Source organism: Strix aluco, chromosome 1 (assembly GCF_031877795.1).
Source record: "Strix aluco isolate bStrAlu1 chromosome 1, bStrAlu1.hap1, whole genome shotgun sequence".
In the NCBI taxonomy this organism is placed as follows: Eukaryota; Metazoa; Chordata; class Aves; order Strigiformes; family Strigidae; genus Strix; species Strix aluco.
In genome coordinates, this window is record NC_133931.1 from 138031050 (window position 1) to 138048880 (window position 17831).

Here is a 17831-nt window from a genome sequence, read left to right on the forward strand (position 1 = left end):
TAGATTTTCAAATTGTGAAAAATACAGTCTCAAAACCATTTTAGAAAAGCTGAAAACGTTTTTATCAGGAAAACGTAATCCTCTTTATCAGAATTACCAGTTCACTCCTTGTGTATATTTGGAATGTAATCGGGTCTTTATATGGGAAACAATGCTTTAATTCATTCCTTTATTCACACAGACAAGCTTTCTTCATTTTTAGTCAGACGTAGTAGCCATACTTGGTGTTAGCCACTAATGCACATTATATGTTGAGATGCAATGCGACTAAAACTTGTGTTCTGGTTACAGAAACTAATCTCTGAAGTGAAAATGCAAGTGGATAACCAGATCCAAGGTCTTCATTTCAATATCACTGCAATCTGTCCTGATGGAAGTAAAAAAACTGGCATGGAAGGATGTAAAAATGTGGGATATAATGAAGAAGTATGTTGATAGTTCTCATTCTTCAAGGAACTGGAATACTTATTTTTCTTTTTGGTTGGGTTTCAATGATGTGAAATCTTCTAGGGATTTACGTTAACTGAAAATTGATTTTATGTGATTAATGGTCACAGACTCTCTATTATTCTCTGGTTTTATTTTGCCTGAATCTTATTTTAATTCTCACTAATCTCATGGAACTAAGGCTCAAAGCTTTTCCTGAAAGCTAACGTCCATTTGCCTCTCCTCCTTTGTCCTCCACTGGACACAATGGCCATGTTCATTGTGATGAAATCTGTATGAAAAGAGGTTGAAAGGTGATCACCCAGTGGAAAAGAATCACTGGAATAAGTGTTCCTTGGGTCTATACTAGATGCCATCTTTCCTTCTCCTTGCTCTAGTAGTCTTCATGCACAATCAGGGTTGTGGATAATTAGTTTATTTTATAAAACAAATTAATAAAATTATTTATCCCCATTTGAATCGGTGCCACCTACTGAATGAAACGGATTGTAAAACTGGAGCATCATGCACAATGAAAATGCAGGGGAAGGCGTCTGGCTAATATAAAGAACAGGGTTTTCTTCCCAGAACAACTTCTCTGTGCCTTGATATATTTATTTAATCGCTTGGACTAGTAGAGTAATTCATTTAGCTTGCCAGGAAGAGGTCTGTGTTTCTGGAGAGCAGGGTCAAGGAGTTCTTTCCTTCTTGACATGTGCATACATCTCAGCTGGTGTGATCTTACTTGTGTGTGTGTGTAGAAATAGCAAAACAAATCAGTAGATTAAATATGTGAATTTTAAATACATTCATTTAGATGTATTTTATGCTCTTTTGAATTTTGTCTGCATGACTTGCTGCTGATTAGTTTCTACGGTTTAAGGGAGACTTGCTGTGTTTTTCTTCTTAACTCATCTTTTCTCCAGTGTGTTCCCTGTGCATGTCATAAGAAATAGGGCTGGAATTTGTTCTGTTTAATGAAAAGAAAAATATTTATATCTGTTTCTTTTTAATAAAAACCCAAGCCAGTTGATTGTAAAAGATTGCATGTGGTCCTAAACCTCTACTGCTGTTGAAAATGAGCCATCCTCAAGAGAATAATTTATTTTAACCATAAATCCTCCTTTCAGCATTTGTTTACAGGCAAAATGCTTTTCCTTAATTCTCACATTCCTTTCATTGTCTAATGCTTCTTCCTTCCTTTTCTTACCAAAACACAAAGGGTATTATATTCTGGAAGAATCCTACAACCTCTTCAGAGTGCAAAACTAACGTTGGCTGTTAGCAAGTGTCAGTGTTCACGGTGTTGTAATTATTTAGGCGCAATACGTTTAATCTTTCTGCTGCTGTGTTCAGACCCATCAAATGTCATGACTCATATGCAAGACATGATTTGCCCTTCCCTCCCATATCCCTGCCATTTCTCCAGCACTGTGTTGTACATAGTGTTTTCTAGCAGGACTCTGTTGAATAAAAGCACAGTCTCTAGCTGCAGCCTGTCCTCCCTGCATGATACGCACCTGCCGTATGAATTAATTACTGCATAGCCACACTTTTACCCCGTAACTGAAGGGAAGAAGTCTCATACGTGGAGAGTGTAGGCAACTGAAGGGTTATGTGGGCAGTGGCGCATTTGAGAAACAAGAAGAAGAAAAGCAAAGGGCAAGACAAAGCCTGTGCGCGCTCTCGATATGACATTAAGCGCATGCTTCTGACCAACATTCTTCTCCTGTTGTCCGTGTAGGCAGCTACAGCCCCGCTTGCCACAAAGCCACCATTGTCCCCAAGGGCTCGGCTGTTCTTGTGTGGGGGCGCAATGGGAGGGGGAGACAGTGATGAGAAATGAATGGCCTTAGTCTTTGCGGGTAGTTTCAACCTCATTTGTAATCAGTTTCTTAGGTTTTCTTGTTTTTTTATTTGGAAATCTTTGTTCCTTGTTGGTAAAGAGTAAAGGTATTTGCTTCTCTTGGGCTCTTTGCTCACCTTTTCCTTTTGGTTATATTTCTCTGTGAGGAGGTGAGGAAGAGTTGTTTTCTGTCAGCAGGCTAAATAGAGAATACTCTGTCAGAAGCCTACCAGTCAAAAAAACCCCAAAAACCAATAATGAAATACAAGACTGCTATCCAGTGAAAGTTTCACAGATGTTGGGGCTATCAAAGAGTTTTGGTAATGATCCATGCAAACTCTATGGCAGTCACCTAATCACCAAAATGATCCAGGGTCCTGTGCCAGGACTCTGGAAAGCCACGGGGGCTACTGCTGCAGTGGGCACTACTGTGGTGAGGACCTGGGGTGTGGTGGTGATGGCCATGACACGGCCAGGAGCTAGGCACTGGGTCCACTCTGAAGCAGCACTTGGTCTGCCCAGGACCATGGCAACAGCAGCAAGGCTCTCTTGCTCCATCCCCATTGTAGGAATTGGGAAAAATAAGCCGCTACCAAGGTGTGAGCCATTTCTGTATTTTAGTAGAAGTAGACAGGGCCATCCAAAAAACCTGTGTGGTTGCTATTTGCACAGACCGTTTCTGCAGCAAGAACATTCTTTATAAGTTCTTTTTATGAAGAGTATCTCTGTTTCTGTTTGAGTATTGCTCAATCTAGTCCCAATTCTCATCTGAGTATTTATATAATACAACAGAATGTATATATTAAATAACAGAAGGATGATGATGGTAATTCTATTACTATTTAACTTGTATTAAACTTGTATTTTGCAACTGTGCTTTCTTAACATGAAAAGTAGACTGCTGTCAATCTTCTATTGTTAGGACTTTAAGTGTATTTGTGATGCCTATCATTATTAATATATCATATTTGACAAATGGCCACTGTTTCTTTTCTTATTGTCAGCTAGTGCACATTCATATACAGTGTAAGAATCTGCTTTATTTATGTGTTTAAAATTTTAAGCAATTTATAGGACATAATAGTGATGTAAAATCTGTCTTTATTTCTTCTTAGGTACTTTTCAATGTATCAGTTACAATGAAGGGATGTGATACAACTGGAGGAAGAAAATATGCAATACTTAAGCCTATTGGTTTCAATGAAACCGTCATTGTTAACGTGCAGAAAAGCTGTGCCTGTCAGTATGGAGACAGTGCAAGGCACAAAAGAGTATGGGCTGATGAAACTTTTTCTGATGGCAAACAGTCCCATTGCAGTGACAATAATTGTAGCTCTAACAGAGATACGTTTCCTTCTGAGAGGTGCAGACGACACCGGGACCAGCCCATCTGCAGTGGTCAAGGAAATTGCATAGATGGAAAATGTTTCTGCTACAAAAACAAGCTAGGCACGGTGTATGGGAAGTACTGTGAAATGGATGATTTTTCCTGCCCGTATCACCAGGGCAACTTATGTTCTGGTAAGCTGCAGAGTTTATGTCTGTATTTTGGTTTTTGGTTTTTGTTTTGTTTTCTGAAGCTGATATAAATGGTGCAGCTGAAAACAATGCTATAAGGCTGTCAAGTACAAGAATTGCACATGCAGAATTAGTCTGTGAAATGTCCTGAACAGCCTGGTAGGAATTCATGCTCCTAGCCTTTCTTCAACACAAAGGTATACACTGTCTTCTGAACTTCATCAGTGCCTTTTAGGGCATTTATTGGGTTTTTCTAAGTTTAGCTATTTTAAGATTTCAATCTCAAACTTCTTCAGAAGTAATGATACTAATATCTCAGATAAAACAGTAACATTATTCCAGAAAGTAAGCTGACGCATTTCAGTCTAATGGGATTATGAAATACTAAGAGAACAGGAGGAATTACAACTTCCAGATGAGGTTCTGATTTTCTAACACCCTAAATCAGCCTTGTGAGAGATACAGTGACATTGATTTCAAATAGTGATATATGTACTAATGCTGTTTGGAACACTGCTTCAAAAAGAGAGTGTAATTGAAACATAAACAGGGAGAGTTGTTAGAAATGCTTACTCTTTTTGTGGCCTACTTTATGTTTTTTAAAGAAAGCATGCAAATGAAAATTGCTTATGAACAAAATACAAAACATGTACTTTTAACTTAGTGTTATTAAGGAAAAATGGGACTGAATCAGTATTATTACTGTATCTCTACCAGAATTTTTCTTTTCCCCTCAGAAGTGATTAAATATTTTAAAATCCATACTGCCATCCTGCATCCATTCATTGCACTGTATACTGACCAATGAGTGAATTGAGGGACTGATTTTTTTGACCACAGTTGGATAAATTGAGAATAATACTATGGACTTAGTAAAGTTATTTTGGTTTTGCTCTGCTGGTGACTGTGAACTTTACCTAAAATGAAGATAAATAATGTTACCTAATCCTTTAAATACATTCCAACACAAAGAATTATGGTTCATCTTCTCACTCTTCTTCCCAACCCACTCTGCAAATTTACTACTTCTTAACCATAAGCAGACCTTTCAAACTTAAAAGCTCCTAAAGCCTGAGATGTGGTGCCCTTGTCGGCAGCGGAGACAGGTCTTTGTCTAAGAGGTGTTAGAGACTGTCGCCTGTGATGGAGTCCTGCCTTAGGGTACCATAAGGAGAACCTGCCACCCAGGGCCATGGCTGAACAGTGTGCCTCTTCGTGGGATGTTTTCCAGTGCAGAGCCTTGCTCTGATATGTCCTATGATCTCCTTCCCTCCTCCATTTTGCCCAGCCCGGGCAAAAAATGGGGCAGCCTATACCTTGGCATAACTCCCATTTAGGGGATCCCATCTGTCACATGGGACTGTCTCCCTGCAGCTGCTCTGTGGGTCCATGGAGCACAAGAAGGGCCACTGCAGTTTGTGTGAAACTTAGGCACTGCCAAGGCAGAGTTGAGGATACCTCATGAGATTTGCTAGACCTGCCTGTGCTTTATGCGCTTTCTATTTCTGTATTGCCTAAAGGTGCTCTCACATGCTGTAAAAATAAAAAACTTTATCAGCATACCAGTTGTACACCTGCTACATGTGCTACAACATGGAAAACATACAGATTTTGCCCTAAAGCTCCCACTGCTTTGCCTGGCGAATTGTAAAGGCCACCAGAGCCTTTGAATCCTTGAGGCTGTGCGTTTTAAGTTCTTACTGAACAGCCTACAGCTCATACACACAGCATACCCACCTGTCCAGCTCACTTATCTGTCCTTTACAAAGGCAGAAAAGTAATGCTGTCATGTGTGCTTCTGAAAGGAAAAGGAAAAAAACAACCCAGCATGTGCACATGAACTTGATACTCCTTTCTCCACTGAATCTTGCTGTTTATTTGGATTGAATGCTTTCTTGCTAAAGAGAAGTTCATTTAGTTTGCCAGAAGACTGTTTTCTCGATTGTTGTGTAATTTTTAATCCCCACTGCTTTGATCAAAGGCAACAGGGAAAAATTCTAGTAAAAGGTTTTAGGATGACATCAAGATAGAAGCTTTTGATCAACTTAAAAACAAACAGCAGCCATAAATATGCACCATGCTGGTAATTGCAGCCCAAATTGTTAACTTAAAAACTAATTAGCAAGCCAAGGTCTAAATTAGCTCTGTTTAATGTAAAGCACCATCAATACAAAACCTATGCATATAAAAATTGACTTTCTATGTTTTCATAAAAGCATATGACTCAAGGCTATCTGATGTTGTAGGTAATGGTGAATGTGAAGCTGGTAAATGCAAATGCTTTGCTGGCTGGGAAGGTGACCGTTGCCAGTGCTCATTACAATCAGCAAAGCACTGCCTGAATTCAAAGGGCCAGATTTGCAGTGGAAGAGGAAAATGTGTATGTGGAAAGTGTGAGTGCACAGATCCAAGAAGCTTTGGCCGTTTGTGTGAATACTGCCCTACCTGTAACAAAGCCTGTGAAGAAAACTGGTATGTTTCTTGTGCTAGACTCAACTTTTTAACTCTGTACTGTTGAAACCAGGAGAAATATTTCTGCTTGGCTAGATGTGTGCTATATTTCTTAAATATTTAGACTGTAGGATATTGAAACAGTTATACTTGAGACTTTTCTCTATGTAGCTGAGGGGTTCACACTGGCAACTAAGAGAATTGCATGTCTGTGTCTGTGTCCAACTTCCAGCTTTCTGAAGTCAAAGAAGGTGTGCCCTATGAGTATGGGTTTTTTTTCATGTATTTATTAAAAGATTGTTCTTCATATGAAATCTTCTGGGTAGGAAATAAAGCCCACAATTTTGGAGTTTTAAAAATAAATGGTAGATCCTACTCTTGAATGCCACCAAATCCAATAATATTCTTCAAATTTGTTTTTGTGCACTCCATGTGTTTCTCAGCTGAAAGGAGGTGTGGAACAAGAGCGGTACCTGCACATTATCACTGCCGTTGATCAGCAGAGCAGAGCCAGTCTTACCCAGAGAACAACATTCTCCATTACTCAGTTTTAAACCACTTAGTCTTTGCCGTATTAGTTTTAAAGCATGTCATTTTTCCTTGCCCATGTAAAGGAAGAAAGAGTGTGCAGGTTGAAATGAGTAGACCAAGGAGGAGAGAAGCTAGACTAAGCTCTCAGTATCACACTGAGTGGTGCTGCCTTAGAGACAATGAAGCCCTGTCCTTGGGCATGGCTCTTCTATGCCCTCCTGTCAGCCCGTGTAATGTTCTGCGTCCCACTGTGGCCGAGAGGGTGAGAGATCAGCCTTTCATTGGAAAGGGAATTGTGATCAAAAAAGAACTGTTGTTCATTTGTATTCACTTGAACTATAGCTCTTCTGGTGAATATGGTGGAGAACCAAGCTGGGCCACGTCTGAAAAGGTGACTGCTAAGACTTCACTAGATAAAACGCAGCTAGCCTTGCTGACTTACACTTGTTCAAAGACGCTGTGAAATGTGTGTCTTTAGTAGATTCAGAAGATGGCATAGCTTCATTAAAAATTCTGTCAGGGCTTTTTCAGGATCACTTGTGATGTCCATCTTCTGCAAGGCTCTACAGTGAAGATGGTAAGACTGACAGCGCTGCCTCCCAGTGTGCTGCTGACCTGCTGAACTGCCCAGCAGTGGGAACTTGTGTGGCTTTCTCTTAACACAGCATCCAAAACATTGTTAACAAATTATTAGCAAAGCTGTGTTTCCTACACCTATGTCTACCCTTCAGTTCCAGCATGCATCCCAATGAGACTGATAGATAAGGAAAGGATAGAACTGAACTGGAGACTGATAGCTGAAGAAAGGGTGCTGGGCCCTTAGCTACACCCCCTGAAAAACTCACATCACAAAATGCAGAGCAGGGGCCAGATGAAGGTGGCTCAAAGCCAAAGACATGTTTTACTTTATGACTTCTGACTAGTTGGTTCTGAAAAGCATCACAGGAATAAAATGCTGAGAGAGGCATCACATTTCAGGAAAAAAAAATAAATGTCGCAATGTTTTTAGTAACAACAGGAAAGCATTGTGTGCAAGCAGTATGTCAGCCTGTTGATACAATCTCTTTAAGGGGAGTGCAGAGACAGACATAGGTTTTTAATTACATTTTTATTTTACAGGAATTGTGTTCAGTGCCATCATTCTAACAATGCATCTCAAGCAAAACTTGACCAGTGCACAACCTCATGCTCTTACCTGCTGCATTATATTGACCAAACTTCAGGTATGTGACATTTTCTAAGTAATTTTAATAAGAGGTGAAAATCTGTTGGATTTAATAATTGAATTCACCACTATTACAATGTCTTTCAAAAGTGTGTCATATTACAATAACAACGAAAGCAGGAAGAAGAAAAAAATCACTCATAGCTTCAGGGAAAGTAAAAGATAAATAATAACAGGAAATGTGATTGGCAAGCATTGCTAAATCAGATTTCCCAGCTCCTTGAGAAGTCACATCTAATAATAATGGATCCTGCTGAGCAATGCTTAAAGAAATATTTATAAAAATCTGTTATGGCATCTGTATGCTTTATTACTTTGGCTGTGCTTACATTATTTAACATTACCAGAAATGAGGAAGAATGAAGTAGAATGCTTACCTCACGTTCAGTAATGTAACTCCTTTCAAGTATAAAAAACTGCACAGTTATGAGGGCTGTGGAAGAATAAAACTTTTTTAATAAAATCTCATAAAGCTTAATCAGTCCACGCTGCAACAAAAATGCAGGTAAATGGTTACCTTTTGTCACTTCACATTTTTGTACATCTTCCTATCTTATAGTTGTTCATAAATGAGAAAAGTAACTGTGAATACTTTTCTCATAACTTTAGTATTAATTAAAAGAAAGCTTGCTGTGTGAGAGAGGTCTACCAGGGAGGAGAGCACTAGACAAAGATTCAAGAAACCACATTTTCTTTTATATTTTACCAATGATCTGCACTGTAATCTTGTGAAGATTAAACTGTCTTGACCCCATACGTCTCTAACTATTCATCCTCTATATTTCAGCTATAAACTCACCCTCCAGCTTACAGAGAATATACAGTGGCCAGCACAATGAAGGTTGAGTCTTAGTTCTGTAGATTGAAGGAATAATATTTTCACCATTTTTCTACAGTGGATCTTAATCGGAATTGCCTTTTGTGATATGCCCCACTTTAAAAGCTGGCATATGGCACCTTTTCCTTTAAAGTTCCCTTAAGTTATTTTCACTTAACTCTTATGAGACTCATGTTACATTTATGTGACACTACTGTGCAGTGGTAGATATATAACTGTGTTTGAGGGATGTGCCTATTCCATACGTTAGGCTTTACACTTGTGTTTTCCTTTCATTGCAGAATGTTTCTCTGGACGAAGCTACTTTAGAGTCTTTTCCATAATCTTTATAGTTACCTTTCTGATCGGGTTGCTTGTTGTCCTTATCATCAGGCAGATAATTCTGCAGGGGAGTAGCAATAAAGTTAAATCTTCAGCTGATTACAGAGTATCTGCAACAAAGAAGGTAATTGACTTCAGAGCCATCATATTCAGTAATCTTTTTCTTGCATATAAAAGTTAGCTAATTGTTGATAAAAATTGTATCTTCTCCTTCAAGGATAAGATGTTTTTGCCTACTGTTTGTACAAGAACAGTAACATACAGACGTGACAAACCAGAGGAAATAAATATCGACATCAGCAAGTTACGATTAAACGAAACTTTCAAGTGTGAATTCTGAAGACAGTGTGTTTTCTGCAAATGTCTATTTCCATCACGTTCAACTTTTTTAAAGTTATGTTTTGTACTCTGTCGGAGTCTTGACTGTTGCCGTATGGTTTTGTGTCGTGCATTTTGTTGAATACTGTAACAGAGTGACATGTAAGCATATTCACATACTGTGACTATGTTTGAAAATATAGCTGCTGTATTTTTTTTATTTTTTTTTTTGAAAGAGAAATGTGCGTTACTACTGTTCAGGAACATTAGTGTTGATGTAGCACTTTAGCGTATTCTAATTTATTTAGTTATGGCCTAGAATGTAGATATGAACCGATCTGACAAAGCACTGATCTCACTCTACATGTAGCTAGTACTGATGTGCTCTGTGGGAATGGACAAAAGCTGTGACTGAAATATTAACATTGCTGTATATTATAGCAAGAGATGAAACTATTCAGACGCTCTTAAATAGAGTAAGTGGTACTTTTTTAGTTCTCTCAATTGACAAATTTGTCTGCTTTAGCCTCTTAGCTTTTCCTCATTACTTAAAAAAAATGACTGGATTAAATGAGTGCTTAGTTACTGCTGTGAGTGTATAGTTGTGTGTGTATACACACACACATGCATGCACACACACACAGGTAAATTATATGTATAGTTTTTTATATGTATGATGTCACTTAAAGATAATTTATATCTGATAAAGAGTAATTTTTAGCTTTTTTTACTTGTTTCAACATAAAAACTTTTATACAAATTTTAAGGTATTTGGAAACTGAGTGGCTACAGAAAACAAGAGAGTTCCTCTGTCCAACAGCATAGTCTGCATGATGATCACTGCCGGCTGACTTCACCTTTGGAGTCAGCAGCATCAACTCCATTGCAAGTAGATAAATTACACCAGAGCTGTGTTTGGTTTGCTAGCTACATGTCAGTGTTTTGCCAAATAAGGGCTTTGTTCTTTTTGTATGATGTCAGACATAAGTCTGATTTTACACACGTGCTCTTTTTTCTATGTAAATTAGTTGACAGGATTAGATTCTGTGAATTCATACGTAACCACTTCCAATTTTTGTGACCATGCATTGAGAACTGTGTCCAGTGTGATGTGAAAAAGAACCTGCAGTTTGAAAGAAGGTGAGGAAAACAGGAATCTTTTTCTCAAGAGAACACATTAATTGACTTCATAAATGTGGGATCAAATTCTGCCTTCAGAAATGGGCAAAACGCTTCTAAACACAGTGGGACCAATATAAGTTTATCTGAGTGTAGAATTTGAGCTACAAGGTCAAGCACAAGCATTTTCTTACCCTTGAAACCAGCTATAGTGGTAGAAGTAATGTTATTGTTATATGCTAGTTGGAAGAGTCAGCTAACAGTCTGATTTACTAACTTCATGCTGCCAAAACCTTATGAAAATCTGATCAACCTGTAATGCACTAAAATCTTGCTGACAAAAAGAAAAATCATCTCAGAAGACTGTATGCAGTGTATCATTTTAGGAACGTTAATTACTGATACTAAATATTGGTCTGTACTAGTCATAGATAAGAGTTACAGAAACAAAGCAGGACCTCTTTATATGCAGTTTTTAGAAATTATTATATATTCATATTTCCTATTCTGTATTTCTTCCGTAAATTCCCACTGAAATCTGAGAAGTATACATGTGAAAGGAAGGCAGGATGCAGAACAAAATAATGTGTTATGTGAGTGTTCACAGTTTCTTGGGTCATGGATCAAGTGAGACTGAGAAAAATAATATAGAGACAATGGGCCTTCCATTAAATTGTCAAAAAAGCTTTAGATTTTAGGGACTGTTTTAAAAAACAATGTAAATGGGACTATTAAATGTTTCTAAATCAGTCTTAAAAGTAGTCCCTGAGCTTTCTGCTATACAGGTAGAAGTGTCTCATCTAAAGAAAAAGGGGTTTCCTTACACTGACCCTGATTTTAGTGATAGCTTAATTGAAATATCTTAATTACAGATTAATTCTGTAATCTATCAAGTATACCTTAAACTTCCAGTTTCTTTTAAAACATATAGATCTGTTTTCCTCCTGTGTGAATTGACAGATTCTAAACAATTGGTTTTAGTGGGATAAAGAGAAAAGATTGGTAAAGATTTACCTGCTATCACCCTTGTCACAATTCATACATATTTTTAAGTGAGTAGGAAACAAAGTCTCTGGTTATGTTTCACTTAACAAAACAACAAAAAAAATAAAAGCTCAGCAGAGAATATCTGAGTATATAACAAAATATGTGATTATGTTCTTTGAACAGTGTGGTAATTTTTTTTTAACAAAAAGATGCCTCAGAATGTATTTCCTGTAATCACCTTTAAAGCATTTACTGAAGTGATAGCTAATATTTTTTCTTTAGAAATTACTTTTCACTGTTAGAGGGAGTTAAATTATGTGGGTAGGGGACAATGGAGCTGGATTCTTTGCAGAAGAAAGATTTGAGCTGTAACACCCATCTTCCAGACACATCACACTGCTACTACTTTTCTTCTCTAGCACTTAGTTGGCATTGCAGTGCTGCCTGTGAAGGGGCACGGCCAGTATTTCCTTATCAGACACCTGCCTGAATGTTTAAAATGCTCTCGTCAAATAGAGCAGGCTCACAGGACAAATTGCACTGTGAGCTGCTTGCTGTCCTGAGGTTAAAAAAAAAGTATATTTAAAAAAAAAAGTTTTTTAAGAAAAAAAAAAAAAGTAAGAAAAAAAAGCTTTTCTTGCATCTCCCTCATGGCTTTGCTGTATTGTGGAGGAGGCTAGTGAAAAAGAATAAGCTGCTGCTAATGTGACAGGTCAAGGCTTTTAGAAGGCCCATGGGGAGCTTATGCAGAGCAGGATCCTTGGGAGGAGGCTTTGTTTCTAGGGATGGAATCTATCCATGAGAAACTCTGGCTTTGCTTGGTACTTGTTTCCCTCTGCCTTTGACCATGTTTTTCAGAAGAGCTGCTGCAGGAGATGAATAGCCCAACAAAAGCCTCACTATTTAGGGAGCTGTGTTCCCTCAGCACATGACCTTAAATGAGAAAGCAGCCTGTAATTCACAAGGAATTTCCTCAGTGATTGCAGAAGGACTCTGCTTCCTATAGTGCTTAATATGGGAGATATTAAAGACAAATTAGTTCATGTTAGTTTTCAATGTATTGTGCATCAGAGATGCTTGTAAAAATAGGGGAAAAAATATCTAGCCTCAGAATAGAACATTCCAAACTTCTTAAATAAAACTTCTTATACTGCACTTCTTCAAAAAATGAAAAAAAAGTCAAATAATTTGACTGCATGCCTATACCCAAAAATATAATGGTAGATACTGTTGCATCTCATCATTGGCTTTGGGAGTTGTTTTTAGATTTGCTTCCACAAACAGAGCATGTGCATGACTTTTCACAGCACATTTGTTAATGTTAAAATCCATATGTATAACTTTGAAGTTCTAATCCCACTTTTTTTACCTTTAACTGGTTATTTGTCTAACATTTCAGCGATGACATGTTTATGCAATTAAAAAGCATGCATTTTACTCCAGATTTTTTTAAAAAACTCTAAAATGAAGAAATACTATGAATTGATTATTTCCAAGTGTCATGAGTACCTTAATAACATTGCTACAGAAGTGTGTGGGAAAATAGCTGTTTCATCCTGAAAATGTGCTCGTGGTATGCGAGGAATTTTCATTGTGACCAACTGAAATTCCCTTACGTTCACAAGGAATGTTGAAAGTGAACCTTCAAAAGGAAGGACATTTGTATAGGCATAGTTTACATTTTATCCATTATTTTCAACTGGATTTATTTTTTCCTCTCTATGGTGTCATGATAACCTGCTATGTAAAGTATTCTTCAGACTGCAGTGAAAAAAATTGTTTTCCCAGTCTGATCATATATAATACTTGTTTCCTGCTTAGTGTGCATACCTAAATGTATCTGTGTTGCAAACCGTGGGAGTGAACATGTGAAGCAACTTCAAGCAACACTTAGTCCTAAAGTGGCCATAAGGCCTAGTGATGCCCAAGGCAGAGAGATGCAGGGGCACTGCTGCCTGAGCTGGGACTTGAAAAGGGACAGCATCCTCAGCAGGTGCAATGTGTCCTGTAATTCCTGACAGCATCCCTACAGAGATGGCGCTCTGAGACCATGCTTCTCTATTTGTCAGGGCAGGAAGCCTTTTCAGAGAAGGTGGCTTGGCAGAGGTGGTACGGTTTGTGTCCTAGGCGCCTGGCCCCAGCCCTCAGCAATACAGGCTTTTCGCATCTTTACTCATCAAAAAATGCTTGCCTGTAACCTAGCAAGGGACTGCCTGTGCTGGTACATACTGTAGACCTGGATGCTGCAGACCTCCACTAACAGCCCATTGACTTCCCACCAGCCCAGGATCTCCACCAGCCAGCCTTAAGGACTGTAAGCTGTCCATGGGAAAGGGCACTTCTCATAGAGGTATTCGTGCTGAGTCAGTGCTGAGTTTTCACTCTGCTCTGACAGTGAGTGAAGTATAGTGTGCCAGTGTTCTGGCAGTTCGTTTGCAAGAGAGGGGAAAGATTTATTTGCTAAGCAGAAATGGAGCAGTAGTTAAGAAGAACACTACTTTTTAATTATGATCTTGACAGTGCTCCAGTGCACAGACATCTCATGGATCTTACAGGGAATTGAAATTCATGGAGAGAGAAAAAAGGTTAAAATTAGCCAGCGTGAATACATTTCTATAGCCAGCCAAATCAGTGGGGTTTCACTGAGTGCAAGTCAGCTCAGAATGATTGGCCTTTTGGCGGGAAGTGGGGGTGCAGGGGGAAGAAAAATTAAAAACCTAAAATTAGTAGATTCTTAAGCTTTAGAAATGCTGCTCTGGATTGCATGTCCTCTTTGTTTCATTTTCTGCACACACCCTTAGAAAAGAAGGTACCTACTTATTAAAAAAAAAAAAAAATGTCTAGGATTTGTTAAAATAATGGCTTCCACCCAAATCCTAACATTTTGTCCTGATACCTACACTGTATTTGGCCTGTTTCAGTTACATTTTGAAGGGATGAAAGTTGAAAGATTCTTTTGGGAAGGCGTTAGTGTTGGATGAATTCACTGTGCTAATATCTTCTTCACTTTTACCTACTACTGCTTCAAAAAATAAAGCTACTTTAAAGTGACTTATTTAGCAATGGTGTGACAGCTATTAATAATACTACAGTTTTTAGCTTTCTATTTAACATATACTACCTTTTGTAAAAAAAATTATATACAGATAAATAATGTTTCTCTAGATTTTATGCATAGAGAATGTTAGTAAGGGAAAAGGTTTTTAATAAATTTATAACTTCTTACTGTTCATTTTACATTTTAAATGATACTTTTAAATCACTACTTTTGTTTGTCTGAAAATATACTGAATATTTTATTATTTAAAATAGTATACTTTTATAGCTGTTTATTAATTTCAGTTGACTACTAACTTCTATTTTGATATTTATTAATGAGTTGACACTGTAGTATATTGAGATGTTTATTTTTCTATCATCAGAGCTGTAACAACTATGACATAGCATTATTTTAATGCAACATCATTGTACTTGCTCTCTAAAAAATAAAATCAATATTTAATCCATATGGATTTTTCATATTTTTAATGTTTAATATGTCTGTGGTAAGTTAAGGAAGAGATACCTATTTTTAAAAATATAAAGCCCTTTCATTAAGGTCCACGAATGTCTGCAAAGGGAAGCATATGATTACAGTTGTTTTTAAATGGAATAATACTGTGTCAAGAGAGATAAAATACCATGTTTATCAGATGTAGGCAAACATGAATTTCAGGATGAACTTTGGGAAAGTGGGAAGGAACACAATAGGAGTTAGCAGTTTGGAGGTACAGGTGGTTTACCTTGCCCAAAGCAACTGAAACATGAATGCACCAGTAGGGGACAAGAAGATACTTCTTGTAGAAATATAATCTATAGATTGATAGGTGCTTACAATGGCCTTTCTTCTGTTTTGCTCTGTTGGGTGGTAGAGGAGCTGGTTTTCTGGGAATGGGTAAATCTTTCCACAGATGCCTCAACTATGCCACTCACTGCAGGCTCAGGTTGCTTTATGAGTACTGGTGAAAACACATCACTAGATTGGGAAAGTGACACAGGTTCTGCTCTTGAGCAGAATCAGTAATAGCATTTGCTTTGCACAATGCCACAAAATTTCTCATGAAAAGGACTTCACACGTGCTGTGTGTAAGGATACTCAAAATTTGTACTGTAAGACCATGATGCCTCAGTAAGAGACAGCTGTGGCACTCAGACATCACTGGTAAAACTAAGCTGTTCATGATTCTAATATGATCCAGTTTTTGCTCTGGGGCTGAGAGAGCTAGAATCAAGTAACAACTGATACATGCTCAGTCCGTACGTCAATTAGAGTCCAGAACTTAACAATACAATAGAAAAACCTGGGAAAAGGTGTACAGCAAAACTAGAAAGAAAAACAAGTAAATATCACGAGGACAATCTGTTCATCTTTGTTGCTTCCTCTATCAAAGCAGGGAACATAATCCCAATATATGCCTGATGAGATTGAGGCTGAGAAATGTCCTTTCACGGAGGCAGGAGTCATCAGCCTTCACTGACACAGAGCAAGCACATGCAACCAGTCCTACAAGCAGAAATACACATTTTCCTTGAAGGCTCTCTATTGAGGGAACATCAATGTTGTCACCAACTCAGAGTAAACATAAACCTAGATCTGAATTTCAGACATAAAAGTTTAAGCCTATAATTTGAGCTACAGACGCAGGGCTTCATTTTGCCATTTGGTAGTAATCTTGAAACTAAGGTTAGTGTTAACACTGAAGTCTCCTATAAACAGTGATCCTGGCACCAAGCTGTCTTCCATACCCTGTATGTTGTGGAATGATGGTAAGTGACTGTATGAAGTGTCCTTCTTCCTATGTTCTGAAATCCAGCAATTAAGTCATGCCTACATGCCTTAAAATGTCCAGATAATGATGAATAGGGTTTTTGACACTAGTGGCATTGTATTTAGCCAATTTTTATTCACATCCATGAAGTTGACAGTGAGGGCACAATGGTGCCCTAGTTTGACTCTACTGTAACACAACTGCTATTTTGTTGCAGATACCATTGACAAGAAAAAGGCTTGCAGCTCAATCTCTCCAAAGAGGAAAGAAACCTAAGTTACAGCCTCTAAAGCCGGAGGAGGAAAGAAATCCTGATTTCAGCCACTTTTTTGACACCAGTCATGTAGGTGCACGCTATTACAGAATTTCTCTCCCTGCATGGTTCCCCTTGTGGTAGGTGTAGAATTTGATCCAATATACAGAGAGGATGACATTAGGGACAATTGGTTTGAGTGAAGATCTGCATATGCATGATGACAGCCAAAAGACAATGATTAGAATTAAGAATAAAAACTTTGTTAACAGACTGATTTTAACTAGTAAGCAGTTAGTCTGAAAACTGGGTGGTTTCTTCTGCTTTCAGGTCTACAACAAAGACAAGAACCTTGGAAATACATTCCTGCTACCCTGGGTTTAAAACCAAACAGTTTAAATGTATTGTATGAATTAAATAAAAAAATCTAGTTTTACAGAAACCCAAATGGTCTGAAGCTGTGTTTAGAGCACAAGTACTGTTAGGGTGGTACAGGGGCTTCTGGCTGCTCATCTTCTGCTTGCGAGTCTTGGAGTGATCCAAGTTGGTTTGGACTACAGAGTTCATGTTACCTAGACAGAGCCTGTCGGTGATTTATTAGCACTAAAGAGGCCCCAACGTTATCATCTCCTGGCCCCTCATCCTAGGGAAACTGTGGTGGGTGACAGAAAGCAGTGTCTTCCTCATTGCAAACAATTCTATCATCTACTCAGCCCAGAGCATAATATGGCCTCTGATTATTTTCTTGGCCTTGAACTGCATGATTCATCAAGGACAGTTACTGTTTAATGAAGATGATGTGTGTCCAAGCTGATAAAACTAAATGATTAACCACAAAAGCATAATATTGCCAAGTTATGTCACATATGCTTATTGAAGTCAGTGCATGTGATGCATGTATTTCAGCTTTGCAGCTTGCCAAGTCCCCCCTTTGGGGCCCTACACAACAACCTAAGCCTCTTGCTTATGCCTCAGCAATCTGGAGAGCCCAGGACCTGTTCCTGAGTAGGGTTCCTCAGCTCTCAAAACTTTACACATCCATTCTGAAAGCATCATCGAGATTCTAAAATACATGGCTGAACTGCTGAGGAGAGAGGGAACATGTCAGTGAATGGGTTTTCCACAGAATTTTTAGATACACCTTCACTTTGCTCTGGACAAAACAGGAATTTCAAAGACTTCTACAACTT

The 17831-nt window shown here is 38.2% G+C and overlaps 1 protein-coding gene across 6 annotated transcripts in view; it reads left to right on the top strand.

Annotated features, from left to right (window-relative positions):
* ITGB8 (integrin subunit beta 8) overlaps positions 1 to 17083 on the top strand; it is a 49276-nt gene extending 32193 nt beyond the window's left edge. For 2 of the 6 annotated variants that reach the window (XM_074837013.1, XM_074837053.1), the window contains 7 exons: positions 292 to 426; positions 3388 to 3793; positions 6037 to 6262; positions 7892 to 7995; positions 9117 to 9280; positions 16606 to 16731; positions 16972 to 17083. In XM_074837013.1, the coding sequence (XP_074693114.1) occupies positions 292 to 426; positions 3388 to 3793; positions 6037 to 6262; positions 7892 to 7995; positions 9117 to 9280; positions 16606 to 16731; positions 16972 to 17025 (1215 nt within the window). In that variant the 3' untranslated portion in view covers positions 17026 to 17083. Of the gene's footprint in view, positions 1 to 291; positions 427 to 3387; positions 3794 to 6036; positions 6263 to 7891; positions 7996 to 9116; positions 9281 to 9373; positions 15087 to 16605; positions 16734 to 16971 lie in introns of those variants that run through there. The other 4 variants (XR_012624801.1, XM_074837043.1, XM_074837022.1 and 1 more) reach the window with 4 other exon arrangements.
* Positions 17084 to 17831: the final 748 nt, after the last annotated feature.